This window comes from Caloenas nicobarica, chromosome 7, assembly GCF_036013445.1.
Source record: "Caloenas nicobarica isolate bCalNic1 chromosome 7, bCalNic1.hap1, whole genome shotgun sequence".
NCBI lineage: Eukaryota > Metazoa > Chordata > Aves > Columbiformes > Columbidae > Caloenas > Caloenas nicobarica.
Genome location: NC_088251.1, coordinates 4,693,265 through 4,710,480, shown reverse-complemented (window position 1 = coordinate 4,710,480; position 17,216 = coordinate 4,693,265). Strand labels below are relative to the sequence as shown.

The following is a 17,216-nucleotide window of genomic DNA, read 5'->3' as shown; positions in this document are numbered from 1 at the left end:
ATCAATAGGGACGCGGGGGAAGGAGCATGCAGTCCGCCTGGGCAGGCGCGGGGAGAGCCGGCAGCGACACGCCGAAAGCACCCCCCAAAACAAACCCCCCGCCGGCTCACCGCAGGCTGCCTGGCCCCCCCCTCCCGCACACCTCAGCCCCTCGAGCCCTTCTAAAGCAAGAGCTTCCCTCCTCTGCTTTCTTATGAACCCAGGATGAGCAGCAAAGAAGACCCGAGCAAGTGCTGTCCGGCGGCTGCTCCCATCTCCAGTTTCACCATCCAGTCTATACTGGGCAGCGGCAGCTCCGAGCACCCCCGGGAGGCTGGTGGCAGGGCGGCCGCCTGGCCCCCCCGCGGCCGGACCCTCTCCCTCTCCTCGGAGGACGAGGAGCCGGAGGAAAGCTGGAAACATCGCGGCTGCTTCTGCACCGAAGCTCACGGCCCCACCGAGACGTGCCACAAGCACCAGCCCCTCAGCTTCACCTGTCTCGGTGAGTACCGGGACGGGATGGGACGGGACGGACGGGGCCCGCCCGGGAAGGGCTGCAGAGGGCTCGGCCCCGGCCCGGCCCCCGCTGCGGGGGGAGGGGTACACGTCCGCACCCTCCCTGCTTTGGGGGTAAAGCGATTTTGCGCCGTCCGTGGCTGAAGGGGAGAGAAAGCAACTCAGTAAAAAAATAGGGTGGCTTTCCCCCCCACCTCCCCACGCGGGGTTGATTTCCTCGAATTGGCGCGATGCGATGGATAACTTTCGTTTTCTTAGATTCTGCTTATTTACAGCGCTCGGGCAAGGGGAAGAAATATTTTTTTTTTTTTAGTATTAATCCCGACTAAACGGTTTGTGAAATGTAATGCTATAAAGTAAAATCTGCCGGCTCGTGTCGGGTAGGAAAGCACCCCTATGCTGGTACTCAGCTGCCTTCACTGAGGCATGTACAGCCACCTGTCCGTCCGTCCGTCCATCCATGTGGTGGAGGGACAGGGATAGCCGAGAAGAGAATGACTTCCAGGCGTCGGTGGTGTCTTCCACCGGGAGCGGAGGCGCGGCTGTCTTCCCGGGGGTTCTTCTCGGTGTTTCCCCCAGCCGGGACGGGGCAAGGGGGAGCTCAGCCGTCGGGGGTGCCGGTACCGGCCGCCGTGCGACCCCCGCGCTGTCGCTCTGTTGCAGGCAGCGCCAAGGGGAGCGGAGCGGCGGCAGGCAGCGGGGAGAGGGGGCCCTTCCTCTCGGCCCCCCAGCAGGACTGTAAGGAAGAGAAGGAGAAGCCGCTGGGACCCTCTTCGCCTTCCTGTGGGGACCGGCAACGCGACGGCGGGGACCGGCAGGCCGGTGCCGCCAAGAAGAAGACGCGCACGGTGTTCAGCCGCAGCCAGGTCTATCAGCTGGAATCCACCTTCGACATGAAGCGCTACCTGAGCAGCTCGGAGCGGGCCTGCCTGGCCTCCAGCCTGCAGCTCACCGAGACCCAGGTGAAAACCTGGTTCCAGAACCGGAGGAACAAGTGGAAACGGCAGCTCTCGGCCGAGCTGGAGGCGGCCAACATGGCCCACGCCTCGGCGCAGACTCTGGTGGGGATGCCGCTGGTGTTCAGAGACAATTCCCTCCTCCGGGTGCCGGTGCCCCGGTCCATCGCCTTCCCCGCCCCTCTCTACTACCCCGGCAGCAACCTCTCGGCCTTACCGCTCTACAACCTTTACAACAAGATCGACTACTGAGCCGCCGCACCCCCCTCCCCGCGGCCGCCCCGTCGGGACCGGGGCAGCCCCGAGGGCTCCGTGCGAGGTCTCGACCGCGGCGGGGACAGAGGAACGAAACTGATGGGAGGGACAGGCAAACGGAGAGACTGGGGCGCCGGGGGCACCCCCCGTTCCCCTCCCGCTATCCTGCCACTTGAAAAAAAAAACAAACCAAACACGTTATTTCAGATCTGTAAATATTTTTAAAGAAAGAAAGAAAAAAATAATAAAACGTTTTAAGCCTCGTTTGTAAATTTGCCAGCTCGATCGCGTGTTCCCTGCCCGGAGGGGTACCCCGGGGATCGGAGGGTGCGCGGAGCCTGGGACCGATGCACGGGAGAGCGAAAACGACATTTAACGCCGAGGGTGTTGTGTTTTTGGTTTTTTGGGTTTTTTTTTGTTTTTTTTTTTTTCTGTTTCCTACTCGTTATCTCGTTTCCTGCAGGAATCCCAGGCGGCTCTACCCGTATCCCTGCCCGTGGGACCGGCGGGGGCTCGGTCCTCTGCGCTTGGCTGGAAGACGAAGGGCCTTCCTCAAACGCTCAGAAGCGGTTTTGGAAACGGGGACCGCTTGTTTTTTCTGGTTTGCGGAGTATTTTGCTAAGAGCCGAGGTGAGAGGCGGCGGGGCTCGCAGCTCCCGCTGACCCACCCCGGGGATCCGCGTCCCCTTCCCGGGGCACCCACGGCTGCCCGCCCACGGGGGACAGAGTAAATCGTTCGCACTCAAAAATAAGTAAATACTGCAGCATTTAAATCTCGTCCACCGGCTCCGCGGGTACCGCCGGTACCGAGTGGAAGGGATATTTACAGCAGCGATAACGAGGGTGCCTTCACGGCGTAAGGAAGCAAAAAAAAAAAAAGGAGTGAAATAAAAGATCCGAAGGGATAAATAAGGTGATTTTCAACGCGTGGGAACGGGACGGCTCTCCCGGTGCTTCACAACCGGGATTTTAAGCCGCAGAGGCCGGTTTGCCGCCCGGTGCCGGCCGTAGCGAAGGGCCGGGGTGAGCTCCGCCCCGCAGCCGGGTGCCCGTGCCGTCGCTCCGCCTTTCCGTTTCTTTTTTTTAGGGAGAATAATTCGTATTTCGGGTTTCCGCGTTAACGTTGTTAGAGCCCAGGAGTGCCTGTCCCTACCCCCGCAGCTGGGCTGTGACAACGCTAACGGGCAAACCCGCCCCGGAGCCCCCGTTAGCAGCCGGTGATGGTGCGGGGAGGGACGGGGAGGGACGGGGAGCGGCGGGTCCCGGCTCCCGCGCCTCGCCGGGCCCGGCGGACTACAAATCCCAGCACGCCCCGCGGCGGGCGCGCGGGGCACGCCGGGACGCACCATTCCGCCCTTTCGAACCGGCCAATCGCGGGGCGGCGCGGCTGGGTGGGGCGAGCGGGAGTGTGCGTACGTGCGCGCGCGGCGGTTGCTGGCAGGCCGGAGGCCCCGGGCGGAGCGCTGAGGTGAGGCCGGGACCGGCCCCGGGGCCCCGGGCTTGGACTGGGGAACCTCCGGAGTCACACTCGGGGCTGGGGGGTGCGGAGACCTCCGGGGTACGGTTGCGGTGCGGCGGAGCGGGCGGCTCGGCTTGGGGACGGCCTCCCGCCCCGCCTGACTGGCGGCCGCTTCTCAGCGGCGCCGCGGCCTCTCCCGCCGCCCCCGGCTCTTCGCGTCCGTTCCGCGGGTGCCGCAGATTCTCGGCCTCCTCTCAGTTCTCGGGCGTTTCTCTCACTGTGTTCCCTTTCCGCCGCAGCATCTCCCGCGTCCCGACGCGCTTCTCCCGGAGCGACGGTGCTTCTGCCGCCTCAGCGCCTCCGTGACCCGCTGCTGCTACACCGAGAAGGGTTTTCCTTGTTGCTGCGTGGAGCACCGAGAGGAACTCGTGTAATATGAAAACGGTACGTTTAATACCTTCTTAATAAAAGTACAGAGCGGAGGTCGGAACGGTTTCAGCTGAGCGGCCTGGGAAACGCTTATGGTCTAGCAAAATGATAGTGTGTTAAAAGGAGCTATAAAAGCACAGATTTCTTACCAGTTTAGTGAAATGAGCTTTTGGGAATTATGGAGGTGCAAAGGTACACTTCTTAGTTAAGTCAATATTACATTTTCAGCAGCATGCAGCTTCCCTATAATGTCTTCTTTATGAATTTTCTCTCTGATCATTTTACTAAAACTTTGTTGTTCGAGGTGGGTGTGACAACTACTGTTTGGCAATCACGGTTGTAGAGTAGTTGCATTTGTGAAAATGAGCATTTCATGTGATTTTATTTTTTTTTTTTTGTAACATAAGTAAAAGCCAGCATATAGTTAAATTATGACATTTTATATTTTTCTGTGGATTAAAAATACCTTTGGGAGATCCTTCCTGGTTTCTGATGTAAGTAACTCTGGTTCCTGGAGTGCTGCTTGTTGGTTGCTTTGGGTTTGTTTGTAACTGTTGTACCAGGTGCCTCAGATCCTCATGATTGAGCTTTCTGCCACAAGTAGGCAAGGAGATCAGCATGTCCAGTCTAATTCTTGTAGTTGTTCTGAATTCCTTTAGATTTTGTGTCTTTGTACATCCATCTGAAATTGTCACTGACGTACATTTCACTATTTTAAAGCGCGATGAAGGTGCTGCTGCATTCTTTATAGTATTCATATAGAAATATGTGTGGCAAGCATATCTGTCTTTTGCCCAAGTATTCCCAAAACAGAACTGAAAAAAGGGGTTAAGAAAGAAGTTATTTCCTTTTCTTAAATCTTTTTTTTCCTCACTTTATGTTTATATAGCAGAAATAGCACTTTGTGTTTATATCATGGTTGTGTGTATGTAGTGTGTTGGTTTTTGATTTTTTTTAAGGATGTCTTGCAGAACACCTACCAAAGCTCCCACTTGAGAAATCTTACCAGTGTAAGAATGTGTAGTGCTCACATTATTATACAACTTGATGATTGTTCAGTTACTGATAAGTGCTGCACTAGAATAATTGTGCACTAGATTTGAACCTTGTTCTAGTTCATCTGCTCATTCTTTCTTGATTTATTCTCAGAGGTCTAATCTTAATCTCTGCAATTGTACATACAAATTCAGGAGCGATAGTGTTATAAAAAATCTTAGCTAATTTACCTCTCTGTACTTTTAGCACAAGGGAAAGGGGATATTAAGGCTTTCTGAAGCCTTAGGAAAAGTTTTGTTGTTTTTTTTTTTTGGAGTATATATGATTAAGAATTTATTTTTTTTCGGAGTGGAAGGTCTGTACTGTTTTCCCAGCTGAAATTTGCTGTTCATAACTTCTACTCTCATTTGAATTTTTATATATACAACTAACTAATCCTATGGAGCGAGTGCTGCAGTTACCTTCAGTCTCGTTGTTCTATTGTTTGTCTTTTTTTCCTCGTTACATCACATTTATATGTTTGCTCTACATTTCAGTACTACATAAAGCATAACTTCCCCTTCTTATCTGAACCTCTTTAGACTCTTAAGAGGAAAAAAAAAATCTTAAGGTGTTTCATTTGAAACATTTTGTAACACTTATGGAAGTTTAAGGATTGGAAAGTTGCAGAGAGCTCAAAACTGTTTCAAAGATGATCCAATTGCAGTACCAAATCCGAAACAGTTTTTATTGGAGTTTTCAAGTCAGATTCCTTTCTGCCTGCTTCTGTGGTGTGTTTTTTTTTTTTAAAGTAACTTCTTGATGCTCACAGTAGTTTATAAATATTTACTTTTAAAAATACAGCTGCATATACAGTAGAGTGGGGGAAAATACATTTTTAAAGTAGCAATATCTAAGCTTATATATGATAATAATAAAAATAAACTTTTATACTATTCATTCCATGCTATATTTGATTTTTACATTTAAAAGTTCTCTATGGGAGTAGGAATTTATTGAGGTCTTGGACAGCGATCAGAATCTTGGATTTTAGAGAGTTTGTCAGAAATCTGTGTGTTCCGAACTTCTGTGTAAAAGCTGGTAAACTTTCCAGGTCTACTCTAAGTTACCTTTAAGATGGATCAGTTGGCTAATTAACTTGCTAGGCTTAGGTTCTTGTTATTACTAAAATTGTATCCATATTTTATTGTCTTTTCTTCAGATGACGGGATCAAACGAATTCAAACTAAATCAAACTCCAGATGATGGTATTTCATCAGTGAAGTTTAGTCCAAATACATCTCAGTTCCTGCTTGTTTCATCCTGGGACACAACTGTCCGGCTCTATGATGTTCCTGCCAACACCATGAGGCTCAAATATCAACATTCAGGAGCTGTCCTTGACTGTGCTTTTTATGTAAGTGTGTGAAATGCTTTTTAAAAAAAATATTATTTTACATATAGTGCCCAAGATACATGAGAAATTGTCAGTCCCTGAAACTAAAGGGATAATGAAATCCTACATGAATTCTAGGTTTGAAAAAATAACTTACTTCTACTGATTATTCTTCTTCTAATGTTATTGTAGTCCTAAGTATAGGTATTTCCTATGACAGGTGCAGGCACACAAGTAATTCATTTCTGGTAGGAGGGGTAGGCAAAAGTAATTTGAGCTGGTTTTTGTTGTTTCTGCAATGGTATGGTAAATTGTATGTGTATTTATTACAGAGAGTCATATTGGTAGTATCCAGCCAGGAATCTTTATTCACAATAAATGTGCATAGCCAATTCTTCTTTTCTTTTTAACCTTGTCATACTGGGTTGTTTTGGAAACACAGCATTGTTCCAAGTGAGCAATTTACCAGATAATTTATTTCTGGTTTTTTTTTAGTATACTGGATTTGAAATAGGAATGTTTTAAAGTTTATTTGTGCCACTTTTTTGTTTTGCCTATTTTTTAAATAGTTTTCAATTTGTATCTCTTTTGCATTGTATGCTGGTATGTCCTCCAGTAACTTGATCTTGATGTATTACTGAATGTTTTAAGGATCAGTTTAAATTTTTAATTCTACTTGTACTTTTTTCACAGGACATTTTATCACATAGCTAATATTGTAGTGTAGATCAACACAAAAGTTCTCAAATGGCTCCGAGTTTCCAAATTGATTTTAGAAGAAATACACTTAATTTAAGTAGAGCTGCCTTAGGTTAGTGCGCATTTAAAAATAAGCATTATGTGTTTTGCTGTTAAAGAAACAGAAATGATTTGATGTAACTTCCAAGTGCTTTTGTTTCTTTTTAGTTTTACTTTTAAATTTAAAAAAATGTGTATAGCTCAAAGTGCTTTACTTAAACATTTTGCAAAGCTTCTGTCATCTGCCTGTTTAGATCTGGGCTGGATCTTCACCTTTGTGTCATAATTCCCCTCTTTCAAAACTTTTGAAAGCAAGTCCGGTGTCATGAGCCTAGGATATTAAATGTGCAGCAGCCAGGGAAACTTAAGGCATGTCATAAGGTGAAATATTTTGCTTTATAGGATCCTACCCATGCCTGGAGTGGAGGATTAGATCAGCAATTGAAAATGCACGATCTGAACACGGACCAAGGTAGGCAGACTGAATTCTCTAAGCTGTCTCAATTGATTTAAGTTGTCAGTGCGCTTAGTGCTCTCCTTTGCCATGCAGCCCTTTGTGATCACCGAGGCCTGGACAAGACACTACTCCTTACTGGGTAACAGGGGATTGTGCTATAACGCCTTTAACAAAAGGGCTGAATCCGTTGCTGCCAAACTGAGAGTTTAAACTTCTCCTGTGATGAATATTCATTGCTGTATTTTACATGTGCATTTCTTTTTCATTTACTTATTTTAAGGTTAAGATGGAAGGAAAGGAACTATCTATGTACTTGTCACACTGATGGTTTGAGATTCACATCATAGGTGCCTTTATCTAGCAGAATAACAAGGGACCCTAATAAATTCCACCTAAAAGCATGGAAGCCTTTGGCATTTTGCAAGAAGTTTGGTAGAAGCTTGTTGTAGGACACCTTGAATAGGATTTCTGATGATAATCCTGCTCTGCCATAGGCTACTGTGGCTCAATTAGGGACAATTAGATAAGATGAACTAAAACTGAGCATGTGATTTTTAAAAAAATTTTTTTAAAATTTTTTTCCCAAAGATTTGTGGTTTAGACATATTTAGAATGGTCTTTCACACGTATGATGGAGTGTATATAAAACTTTTGCTTTGTCAAACATCACGGCCTTGTACTACATTTTTTCCTAGCAAAACACTTCTCCAAAGCACCACAGTTCCAGTGTCTCATTAGTGCAAAATATGGAACTACTTTGACTGTTTTGTGTGTTTGTATGTGTGTTAAATTGAAAAGTGAATCTGAACCTGAGACACGTGTGGTCACCAGAACCAACCAATGGCCAGGGCTCAACAAACTTGTGTGCTCAGTAATGTTATGAAAGAGGTCAAATAATTCTGTTATAGGTGACTTTATAGAAGTGTTTATATTAATATAAATATTAGTATGTGATATTAATTATATTTGGTCGCCATCATGTTACTATATACTAGCTTAATTGACTTTCTGTATTAGTGTCTGCGTCACAGGTGGTGATACCATTTGATGCTGAACAGTTCTTTAGACATTAGACCGTGTCTCTATGGCTGCCTAAAGTTCTTAATTGCTTTCATAATCTCAGGAGACTTTTAAGTTTAAATTTAACATTCCTGATCTTTGCAAAAGTTGTACTTCTGAAGACTGAGCTATATTTAAAGGAAGTCTTAGCATATCAATACACCTGTGGAAATGTCAGAGAAGAGTGTGTTTGTCCCTCAGTAGTGTGTCCTTTTTGAAAAATTCTCTATTCAACACATTTTGACTATTTGTAGAGCCAATAAAGTTACAATAAGTTGTTGTTTTCTTACAGAAAACCTTGTTGGTGCCCATGATGCTCCTATCAGGTGTGTTGAGTACTGCCCAGAAGTGAATGTCATGGTGACTGGAAGCTGGGATCAAACAGTCAAGCTGTGGGATCCCAGAACTCCTTGTAATGCAGGAACCTTCTCTCAACCTGAAAAGGTATGTCCTAGGTGCTGTATTCCAGGTGATACATTAAATAATAATCCAGTGACGGGTTAAACATCATCTAGGACATTGTCTTAAACTGAATTGAATTTGAAAAGTTGTGTTTAGTGGTTTTTAAGCTGTGAAAACGTTGCATTTTAAAATATTGATATTTAGAATCTGTTGTGATTTTGGGTTAAGGCTTTGAGCTTAATAGGAGCTCAATAGGAGAGTGTAACTTAATTCCTAGCTCTCCTGATGGACCAAATTCTTATAATTTAAAACAAACTTGAAGAACGAAAAAACCTAACAAAACCAGCATGTGAAGTTGACTTAATCATTAATAATCCTTGGCTTGATTGTAATACGCACTATTTATTTCCTTAAATGTTAAGACTTTTAGATGTATCAGATCCTGGCAGTCATAAGGTCTGTTTCTTTTGAAATGCGCATAGAGATATAGTAGGAGGCAAATAATGTTGCCTGAAATTTTTTTTTCAACTTGTATTAAAAGATTGAACAGAATTGCTTCTATTTTAACTTACCTGTTGTTGTACTAATGTCTAGTAAATTCAGACATTCTCATACTAAAATCCTCTGTGCTAATGAGACACCAAGGGAAATAAGGTAAAATGTGATGTCTTGGGCTTTTTCTAATGGTTATACGATGTGTTAATCTTTATACTGCTTACAGTGGTGCTACTGAAGGAATTATAGAATAAAAATTTCTTGTTTTTTTCATAGAATACTAAGCCCAGGCTGTGTTGCTGAATAATTTTACATATTTTTTTTTGCCTACAGCTTTTAAAAATTTCATTTAGCTATTGTCAAGCCATAATTATGAGCCATCATTACGTTCCCTATTGCATCTAAATAGCTATTACTATTGTTACAACATAGCTGAATCTACTTCTGGCAAGACCTTTGTTCGGAATAAAGTAATTGCATTATTTCTAGTTTTGATTTATAGTTGTATGTAGCATGTAAAGAACTGTGATAAATGGCTGACAGAATATCATATAATGGACAGCCACAGTGAATCAAGCTGCTTATTGGTTCAGCAAGGTTCATTATGTCATTTTTTTTAATGCTGCCTTTGATAAATGTGTACACCTACTCAACTGCATGACAATGGTTTCAGTTGATTTATGATTGTGTGGTGTAGAAAGAATACTCACTATACAGGTGTGACATCAGTTTGTAAAAAGACTTAAGCTATTTAATATTCTTTATGCCTTTGTTTCCATACATGTATACAAACACATTTTATATAATGATTATTAATATTTTTATATCAATTTTTACATCCATAGCTTTTCAAACCTCCCTTTGCTATCTTGTTAAAGTGTGTAACTACTGTTGACTCAAAGTTTTGTTGCCTTTTTTATATATAAGTGGGATTTGGCAGTTGGGATAACTGGAAATTTTAGGCAACTCCTATACGAACGTTTAAGACGTTTCCCATCTGAAGACCTCAGTCTTAAGAGGAAAGATAAATAATCAGATTTTAGAGCAAGAATGCATGATGAATGAATGTGGGTTGGTTAAAGGAAGTTTTATATACACGTTTGTGTGTGTGTATATATATACACACACATATCTTCCCACACACATATGCACCTGTCTGCTTATTTTTTTAATAGAAATTAACTTCCCGAAACCACAGTTTTGCCAGAAACGTTTATAGCAAATTAAGATAAAAGTTGTTTTGTCTGATATTTCAGTGCAGTTTTACCAGAACCAAATAGTTTTATTGGGCCTTATCAGAGAAGCAGAAAGTGAAACTCGGTGCTTGAGTGAAATTGTACAAGCACGTGCCAGAAGTAAATTGAATCCTTCTGGCAGGATCCCAGATCTCATACACTTCTGATTCTTGATCTAAGGTTTATACAAATCTGTTTCCTGTGTATGTAGCTGCTTTATGTCCCTTTTGAAAAAGCTCGTTCCTATAGTTTGCTCTTGTTAGCAGCTCAGTGGCAGCACAGCTATAGGTAACTGGATTCCACCTTGTTTGTATATCAACAACTTGTAATTCATTTGGTAGCACAGAGGTTTAGACTGAACCTTTTTTCCTTTTCTTTTTTAAACATATTTCCAGATTAACTGCATCCCAAGTAATAGTTGGAAACAGAACGATTTGTGTGCTGAATATTTTCATGAGGAATTTGATAGACAGAAATTAGAACCTCTGAGCCAATTTTTGGAGTAGAGTTGAAATTCCAAGGCATAGTCTATTTTAATGATGTCAAGCACATCGCTTCCTTCAATTTCACTTAGTTTTATTTAAGTATACAAAGTACTGTTCGGTGTGTGTTTGTTTTTTTTTTTTTAATTTATTGGCAATCTGTTTTCCTTTAATAACATGAAGCTCAGCTTGACATTCTCTAAAACCACATGATTACCAGATGGAAAAAAAATGAGAAGAAAATGTGCGGTGTCATATTGTAGGACTAACCTGCAGGATCATGTATTGATATTGGGGAATGCAAGCTGTGCACACCAAGCAAAGATAAATTCCAATATCCATGCCCTGTTACTTTGTATCCATTTACCTCTTGCCTTGAAATATCCCGTAATTTTAATGCTTGAAATAATTTTTGAGGAAAACTTGAATAATACTGATGTCCCTTTTAAGTTATGCATAAATACTTCTGCACGCGGGTAGCATTTAAAACATGGATAATACCAGCCAAAGGAAGAAAACTCACGTGTGGAAGATTATTTCAATATCACTGAGATCTGGAGACTGGTAACTGGATAAACATGCTGAAAACTTAGAATTGCACAAGTGCATATACGTATTCATTTAAAAAAATCTTTTTCAGAATTTGTTACATATGTATTATGGTGCTGTGTTGGGCTCTTTTTCTTTTTTTTTAGCTATGTGCCAGGGTACAGAATTAAGGGTGAGCTGTTGAAATGCTACGTCAGTGTCTTATCACTAACCTGCTGCACACTACTGCTGCTTATCCCAAATTTGAGTTATAAATTGAAGCAAAGGAGAAATCTGTGGCTATAGACTTTATTGTAGATGTCACCTGATATTGCCTATTGCTGACATTTTATTTTGTACAAAGAGCAATGGGTATTTGGGCTAATAAGTGTTAAATATTGTAATTTTTTTTTAAAGGTCTACACGCTTTCTGTGTCTGGAGACAGACTAATTGTGGGGACGGCAGGTCGGAGAGTGCTGGTGTGGGATTTACGGAACATGGGTTATGTTCAGCAGCGAAGAGAATCAAGTCTGAAATACCAGACCCGCTGTATCAGAGCGTTTCCAAATAAGCAGGTATGGCAGCTATGTCAATAATTGTATTTCTGTTGAATATTCTTTAGGAAAAATGGTGGTTTATTTTTCAAGTTCTCTTTATCTCTCATATAAAAATATTCTGGTCTTCAAAGTTTTGTAATCAAACTCTAGGAGGGGGAAAAATAATGTTGAGGTTCCAGATTAACTCTTGAATAGTGTAGTTTAGGAATGTTTGCCACTGACTTAGCAACATATTATGTTTTCATTTTTTTTCTCAGTTTTGTCTCTATTTGAAAAATAACCCATTTAATGCATCACAGTGCTGAGATGTAATTAAAAAACAAAAAACCCCCACAAATTTGCAATAGAAGAGAGGAAGACAGAATTGGCAGTTGCTCAGCAGCCTTTTTGCATTGTAGCCTTATGTTCTTCAACAGTTTGTGAACAGGGGCAGAATTAAAACTATATGAATATCATTTATATTTTGTCTTTTTTTACTCTGAGTCTGTGTTATGCACTTGAGAACCCATGTTTCGTTATCTAGAGGAAATTGTACAATTTAGATGATCATATAGCTGTTCCATGTAGGTCAACATAGTGTGTCTGTGATATTTCTCTTTCTGAAGTAGAGCAAGAAGATTAGTTTTTTCTGACAAACTAATTTGGAAGGGAATTTTCCTGTGTACATAGTGACAACGCAGGAACTGGGAGACCTAGTTACTTGTTCTTGAAGTGGCGTGAACGCTTTGTCCATTTTCAGCTCTAGTTATAGTGAAACAAGCTTATCTTCGGGATTGTATTGTATTATGGATTTTAAAGAACCCTGTTATAGCTAGATGTCATTACAGTCCTATTTCTGAAAAGATCTATTGTGGGCTTAACTCAGAAGTTATAGTAAAAGCATCTCAGGTTGCTTTAAGTCAGGACTGTAATTAACTGAATAAGTGGAAACCACTTACAAGCAAGTTTCACTGAAAATTCTATTTAAACTTGTGTTTAGTTGCCAGTATAAAGTTCTGAACTAGTTTTAATGTAATTCTGAAACTAAATAGTCCCGTATCTCTAATACTTGAGATATTTAGGCCCTGAGGGATAGATGGGCGAATATGAGGTGTTCTTAACTACTAACATTTTTTTCCCCAGATCAACTTGTGTTTGGACCTGCAGGGGTAATTAAAAGCCTCCTGTCAGCTTCAAACTATGGTGCAATGAGAATCTCTCAGCTTTTTTTCTGCATTATTTCTTAAAAGCAGATTTTGTTGATGATGCCATTGATCTATTGTAACAAACAACTTCTAGTTGTATGCAACTTAAGACCATTTACATTTCATTTAGTTGAATTTTAGAGGAGTATGAGAGAAATTGTATTGCAATCTCTTCTCCAGGTGTAAACTTTTTAAAATGTGTATCTCCCTTTTTTTTTTTTTGGGTAGGGTTATGTTTTAAGTTCCATTGAAGGTCGTGTTGCGGTGGAATATTTGGATCCAAGTCCAGAAATCCAGAAGAAGAAATATGCATTCAAATGTCACCGTTTGAAGGAAAATAACATCGAGCAGATTTATCCAGTTAATGCTATTTCTTTCCATAATGTCCACAACACATTTGCTACAGGTAGAGTAGATACTCAATTTTTTGTAGTATTTTTATCAGTTCCTTTAGTTTTGATTTAAACAGGTCAGCCTTTATTTCTTAAGCCCTTATTTTTTAAGCATTTAAATAATATTTCTTGCAATAAGCAGAGTCTTTAAATGATTTGATGCAGTGAGTTAATTGCTCTAAAAGGGATTTTGGGAAATACTTGTTGTGCTCTTTACTGAATTATGCAACTCTATGTAACCCTATGGTTTTTACTGACAAAGTAATTCCAGGTAGTTTTGTCTTTTCCTTTTTCCTATACCGTATCTTTTCACTCTTACTGTTCTCTCCGTTATAATTTACAAAATCTTTAAAAATTCACTTTCAGGAGGTTCTGATGGATTCGTAAATATTTGGGATCCATTTAATAAAAAGCGGCTATGCCAGTTCCATCGGTATCCCACCAGCATAGCGTCACTTGCCTTCAGCAACGATGGAACTACCCTTGCAATAGCTTCTTCGTATATGTATGAAATGGATGACATTGAACATCCCGAAGATGGTATCTATATTCGCCAAGTGACAGATGCAGAAACAAAACCAAAGTGAGTATGCTTCACCTGTATTTGAGCCTTTCTGAGCATTCATCCCAAGATTTATTAATTTTCCTAAATTCATGAATAGCATTATTGATGCCAGTCGATAGCGCAGCTTGACAGTGGGGTTGGTTTTGATTTTATCTTGTTTGCCCAAGCTTTCAATATCCGTAGGTTGATAGACGTCTGATGGATAAAATTGTGCCTAGTTGTTCTGTAGGAGAAGAATGTCAAACTCTTATCCTTTTTGAATAGGTGCTGTTATATGAAGCTGTGGAGTTATTGCTAGCTCATTGCTTCAAGAATTAAGTGAAGAATTCAAGCATAATTTATTTGAATAAATGTTACTGTGTTTGGATATTTAAAGCTTAGAATTAATGAAATCTTTACACGCTGAGTATGCACCTGGCTGTCACAGCTAGAAGCAAATCAGAAGGAAGGTTGTGTCAAATCAAGGAAAAGCTTTTTGGAGTTTGCTGCAGCCCTCTGATAACGCTTTTCTATCCTTGTTGCTGTCAAAATGGGGCAAACTGATTGATGGAGGCAAAAGATTTCTGTTAAGCTCGCTTTGGCGTGAATGTTACGTAGAAAAATTGCCAGCACAGAATTGCGCTACTCTTCATTATCCTAGCACAGGAGCTGTTCTTATTTTAAAATTCCTGTGGTTTGCCATCACTATTTTTTTTTTTCTTCTAGTACTCAAACTGTCTTACACTTTATCTGTTTGTCTCTGTTACTTAGTATCTAAGTGGCTGTGTAAATAGACACATGTAAGTGATCAAAATTCTTGAGTTTAAAGTCTCAAGACCTTCCCCCCTCCCTTAAGGGACTTGTATATCGGTTCAGAGCAGTCATTTTATCGCTGTGAAGATGTGATGGGAAAGTTACAGAAGAATAAATACACCGTCTCTCACTTGGAGATGTTTGGTTTAAAATAATTTTGATACTCATGGAAAAATAAAACCTGAACTATTTCAGTATTTAGTTCTGCTGCTTCCTCAAAAAAAAAAAATCCAAAGATGAGAATTCAAATTTATTTTTAGAATCAGATTGTAATTGTTACATACATTTGGGAGGGTTTAAAAAAAAAAAAGTGATAAAAGAATACTTGCTGCTGTTGGTCTTATAGTAGTCAGAGCTGCTTGCAGTTATATCTGCTCATTGCTAGTTATGGCTGCTAATTCTGTGGATGCTTCATTCTGCCGTATGAGGAGGTTAATCTACAATTAAACAATATTTCCTCTTGGCCCCTCATTATTTTCTGAAACAGATGGTTCATCATTTCCTGGGCTGTTAAACACAGCAAGGTTAAGGTTAGACTCCTGGGAATCAGCTAGTTTTGAATCTTATTAGGCTGTAGAAGGAAAACTAATAAGAATACTCCTTAATATCATTTTGTGACTGTAAACAATTATTTATTAGCAAACAATTGATCCCAGAAGGGCAAATTGTTTGAGTCAGTAATGAGCTGAGAAAAAACAGAGCATATCTGTGTATTTGGAAAATAATTGTAACGTAATTGCAATGCATTTAGACAGGCATCTTTTTGGACCTGTTTCTATCTTTAAATGAATTTCTGAGAACATTAACGAGGTTTATATGCTTTTCTGACATTTACAAGTTGCTTATGCCAACCTTAGGGCACTAAGAATGATGCGTATATTTAATGTTACAGTAGTGTGAGTCATCTCTGGTTTATTCTAAAAATAAGTTACTTAAGACAGAAGACTAATAGTTGTTTCATAGTGATCTTTTTACATATTAATTTGAATCACTTAGCATGTCTGCATGATGCATTCTTAAATGCATCAAGATGGTGCCAAATTATATAAAGAAAACTTGGCAAGATCAGCTTTTCAATCACTAAATTATTAGATATTGTATCTCGATACAAATGAAAGCTGTCTTTCTACATGTTTCTGCTTTTATAGAGTGTTAAATGTTTTACCTGCTTATGATTACTCTAAATATTGCTTGCCGAAATACTGTTTATTTATTTCAGGTCTACTTAGACTTCTGGTGATACTTCTCTGCAAGAGGTGCTCACCTGCTCCTACCAAGACTAAACTAAACCACAGAAGTGAGAACAACAGTCTTTGTCCTGATGTTGTCTTTGACTAAGAAATATTTGTTTGTATATTGTAGTATGTCTTAATCTGTCATTACTTGCTTGCTTATAATGTTAATGAAACTGTATTCTTTATCTGCTGTCTGTAGCTAAATTAGTTCCATCCTGTAGGCAACTTTGCTTATACTTTTATAAAAACTCGCCACATTTTGTAGTATCTAATTATGAAAACTTCCAGTGGTCTCAAAATTGTTCAATAAATATCCATAGTTTTTTTAAAAACAAATACTTTGTGTAACGACCTTTACTGTTTTTGAAACAAACGTTAAGACCAAACCTTTAAGTTGCAAGAATTCTTGAGTTGTAGGTCTTCCTGATGGAAAATTTCCGAGCCTTTTGTGTTTTTCCAATGAGATGAACTGAGAATTTCTTCATTACCTGAGGATGTTTGCTCTCCAGGCAATGTTTTCACAGGGCTGTGAACACACAAAGTTGTGTTTTACTAGGTGGGCTCGTTAATCTCAATGACTCGATTGTTACTGGAGAACCACGAACTGTTTCTGGAGGAAAGAACCTCAACATGTGGTACTTTGGTTTTCTTCACATACTGCATAAAAGCCTAAAATGAACGATGCTTGGGAAGAATTGAGGGTAGAGGGAAGGAAATGTAGAGTTTCAGCCTGTAGCTGAGTGATCTGTGCCACGTCTGCAGATCAGATGTGGTAGCCCAGGGTTTATGGAGTAACAAGTAGAATGGTTGAAAAAAAGGAGTTTGCCCAGGGTGGAAATGTTGTGGTCACAAACCCCAGGAAAATATGCTGTTTGTCTGAATGTCTCGTTTGCCTTCTTGCCAGTTGGTAAGAGGTCTAATCTGTAATCAAATTTATCAGCCTCTTGAGGATTTTGGAATGGGGCGGCGGGTGGGTGTGAGAAAATACTTGAACTTGGACAAATTAAAAATTTCTAGGAAAGTAGTATTAGAAAAAGTATTAGATGCTGTGTGTTTGCTTTTGCTAAACAGGAATGTAAATACAATGAAAAGATTAAACCTGCAAATCTGTCTTCTGCTAAAAAGAATA

General features: G+C 41.0%; 2 protein-coding genes across 3 annotated transcripts; both read left to right on the top strand.

Moving 5' to 3' along the window:
• The first annotated feature begins 204 nt into the window (after positions 1 to 204).
• Positions 205 to 1,703, top strand: HMX2 (H6 family homeobox 2). The gene is made up of 2 exons (XM_065639385.1): positions 205 to 481; positions 1,159 to 1,703. Exons 1-2 carry the CDS (start codon positions 205 to 207, stop codon positions 1,701 to 1,703), a joined length of 822 nt encoding a protein of 273 aa, XP_065495457.1.
• Positions 1,704 to 3,101: 1,398 nt separating this feature from the next.
• On the top strand, positions 3,102 to 16,399 carry BUB3 (BUB3 mitotic checkpoint protein). Of its 2 annotated transcripts, XM_065639205.1 has the most exons (9): positions 3,102 to 3,174; positions 3,465 to 3,609; positions 5,792 to 5,986; positions 7,106 to 7,175; positions 8,512 to 8,663; positions 11,779 to 11,937; positions 13,332 to 13,509; positions 13,862 to 14,078; positions 16,072 to 16,399. In XM_065639205.1, exons 2-9 carry the CDS (start codon positions 3,601 to 3,603, stop codon positions 16,079 to 16,081), a joined length of 990 nt encoding a protein of 329 aa, XP_065495277.1. In that variant the 5' UTR covers positions 3,102 to 3,174; positions 3,465 to 3,600; the 3' UTR covers positions 16,082 to 16,399. The 2 variants fall into 2 exon arrangements, with proteins under 2 accessions (XP_065495277.1, XP_065495278.1); XM_065639206.1 differs by lacking the exon at positions 16,072 to 16,399 and having other exon boundaries at positions 13,862 to 14,082.
• The last annotated feature ends 817 nt before the right edge of the window (positions 16,400 to 17,216 follow it).

What these genes read in the sequence shown, in the direction of transcription:
- HMX2 (XM_065639385.1), top strand. Translation starts at nt 205, where the DNA reads ATGAGCAGCAAAGAAGACCCGAGCAAGTGCTGTCCGGCGGCTGCTCCC. An exon ending in CCTCAGCTTCACCTGTCTCG is followed by an intron (nt 482 to 1,158) that starts GTGAGTACCGGG and finishes GCTCTGTTGCAG; the next exon opens with GCAGCGCCAAGGGGAGCGGA.
- BUB3 (XM_065639205.1), top strand. An exon ending in GAGCGTTTCCAAATAAGCAG is followed by an intron (nt 11,938 to 13,331) that starts GTATGGCAGCTA and finishes TTTTTTGGGTAG; the next exon opens with GGTTATGTTTTAAGTTCCAT. An exon ending in CCACAACACATTTGCTACAG is followed by an intron (nt 13,510 to 13,861) that starts GTAGAGTAGATA and finishes ATTCACTTTCAG; the next exon opens with GAGGTTCTGATGGATTCGTA.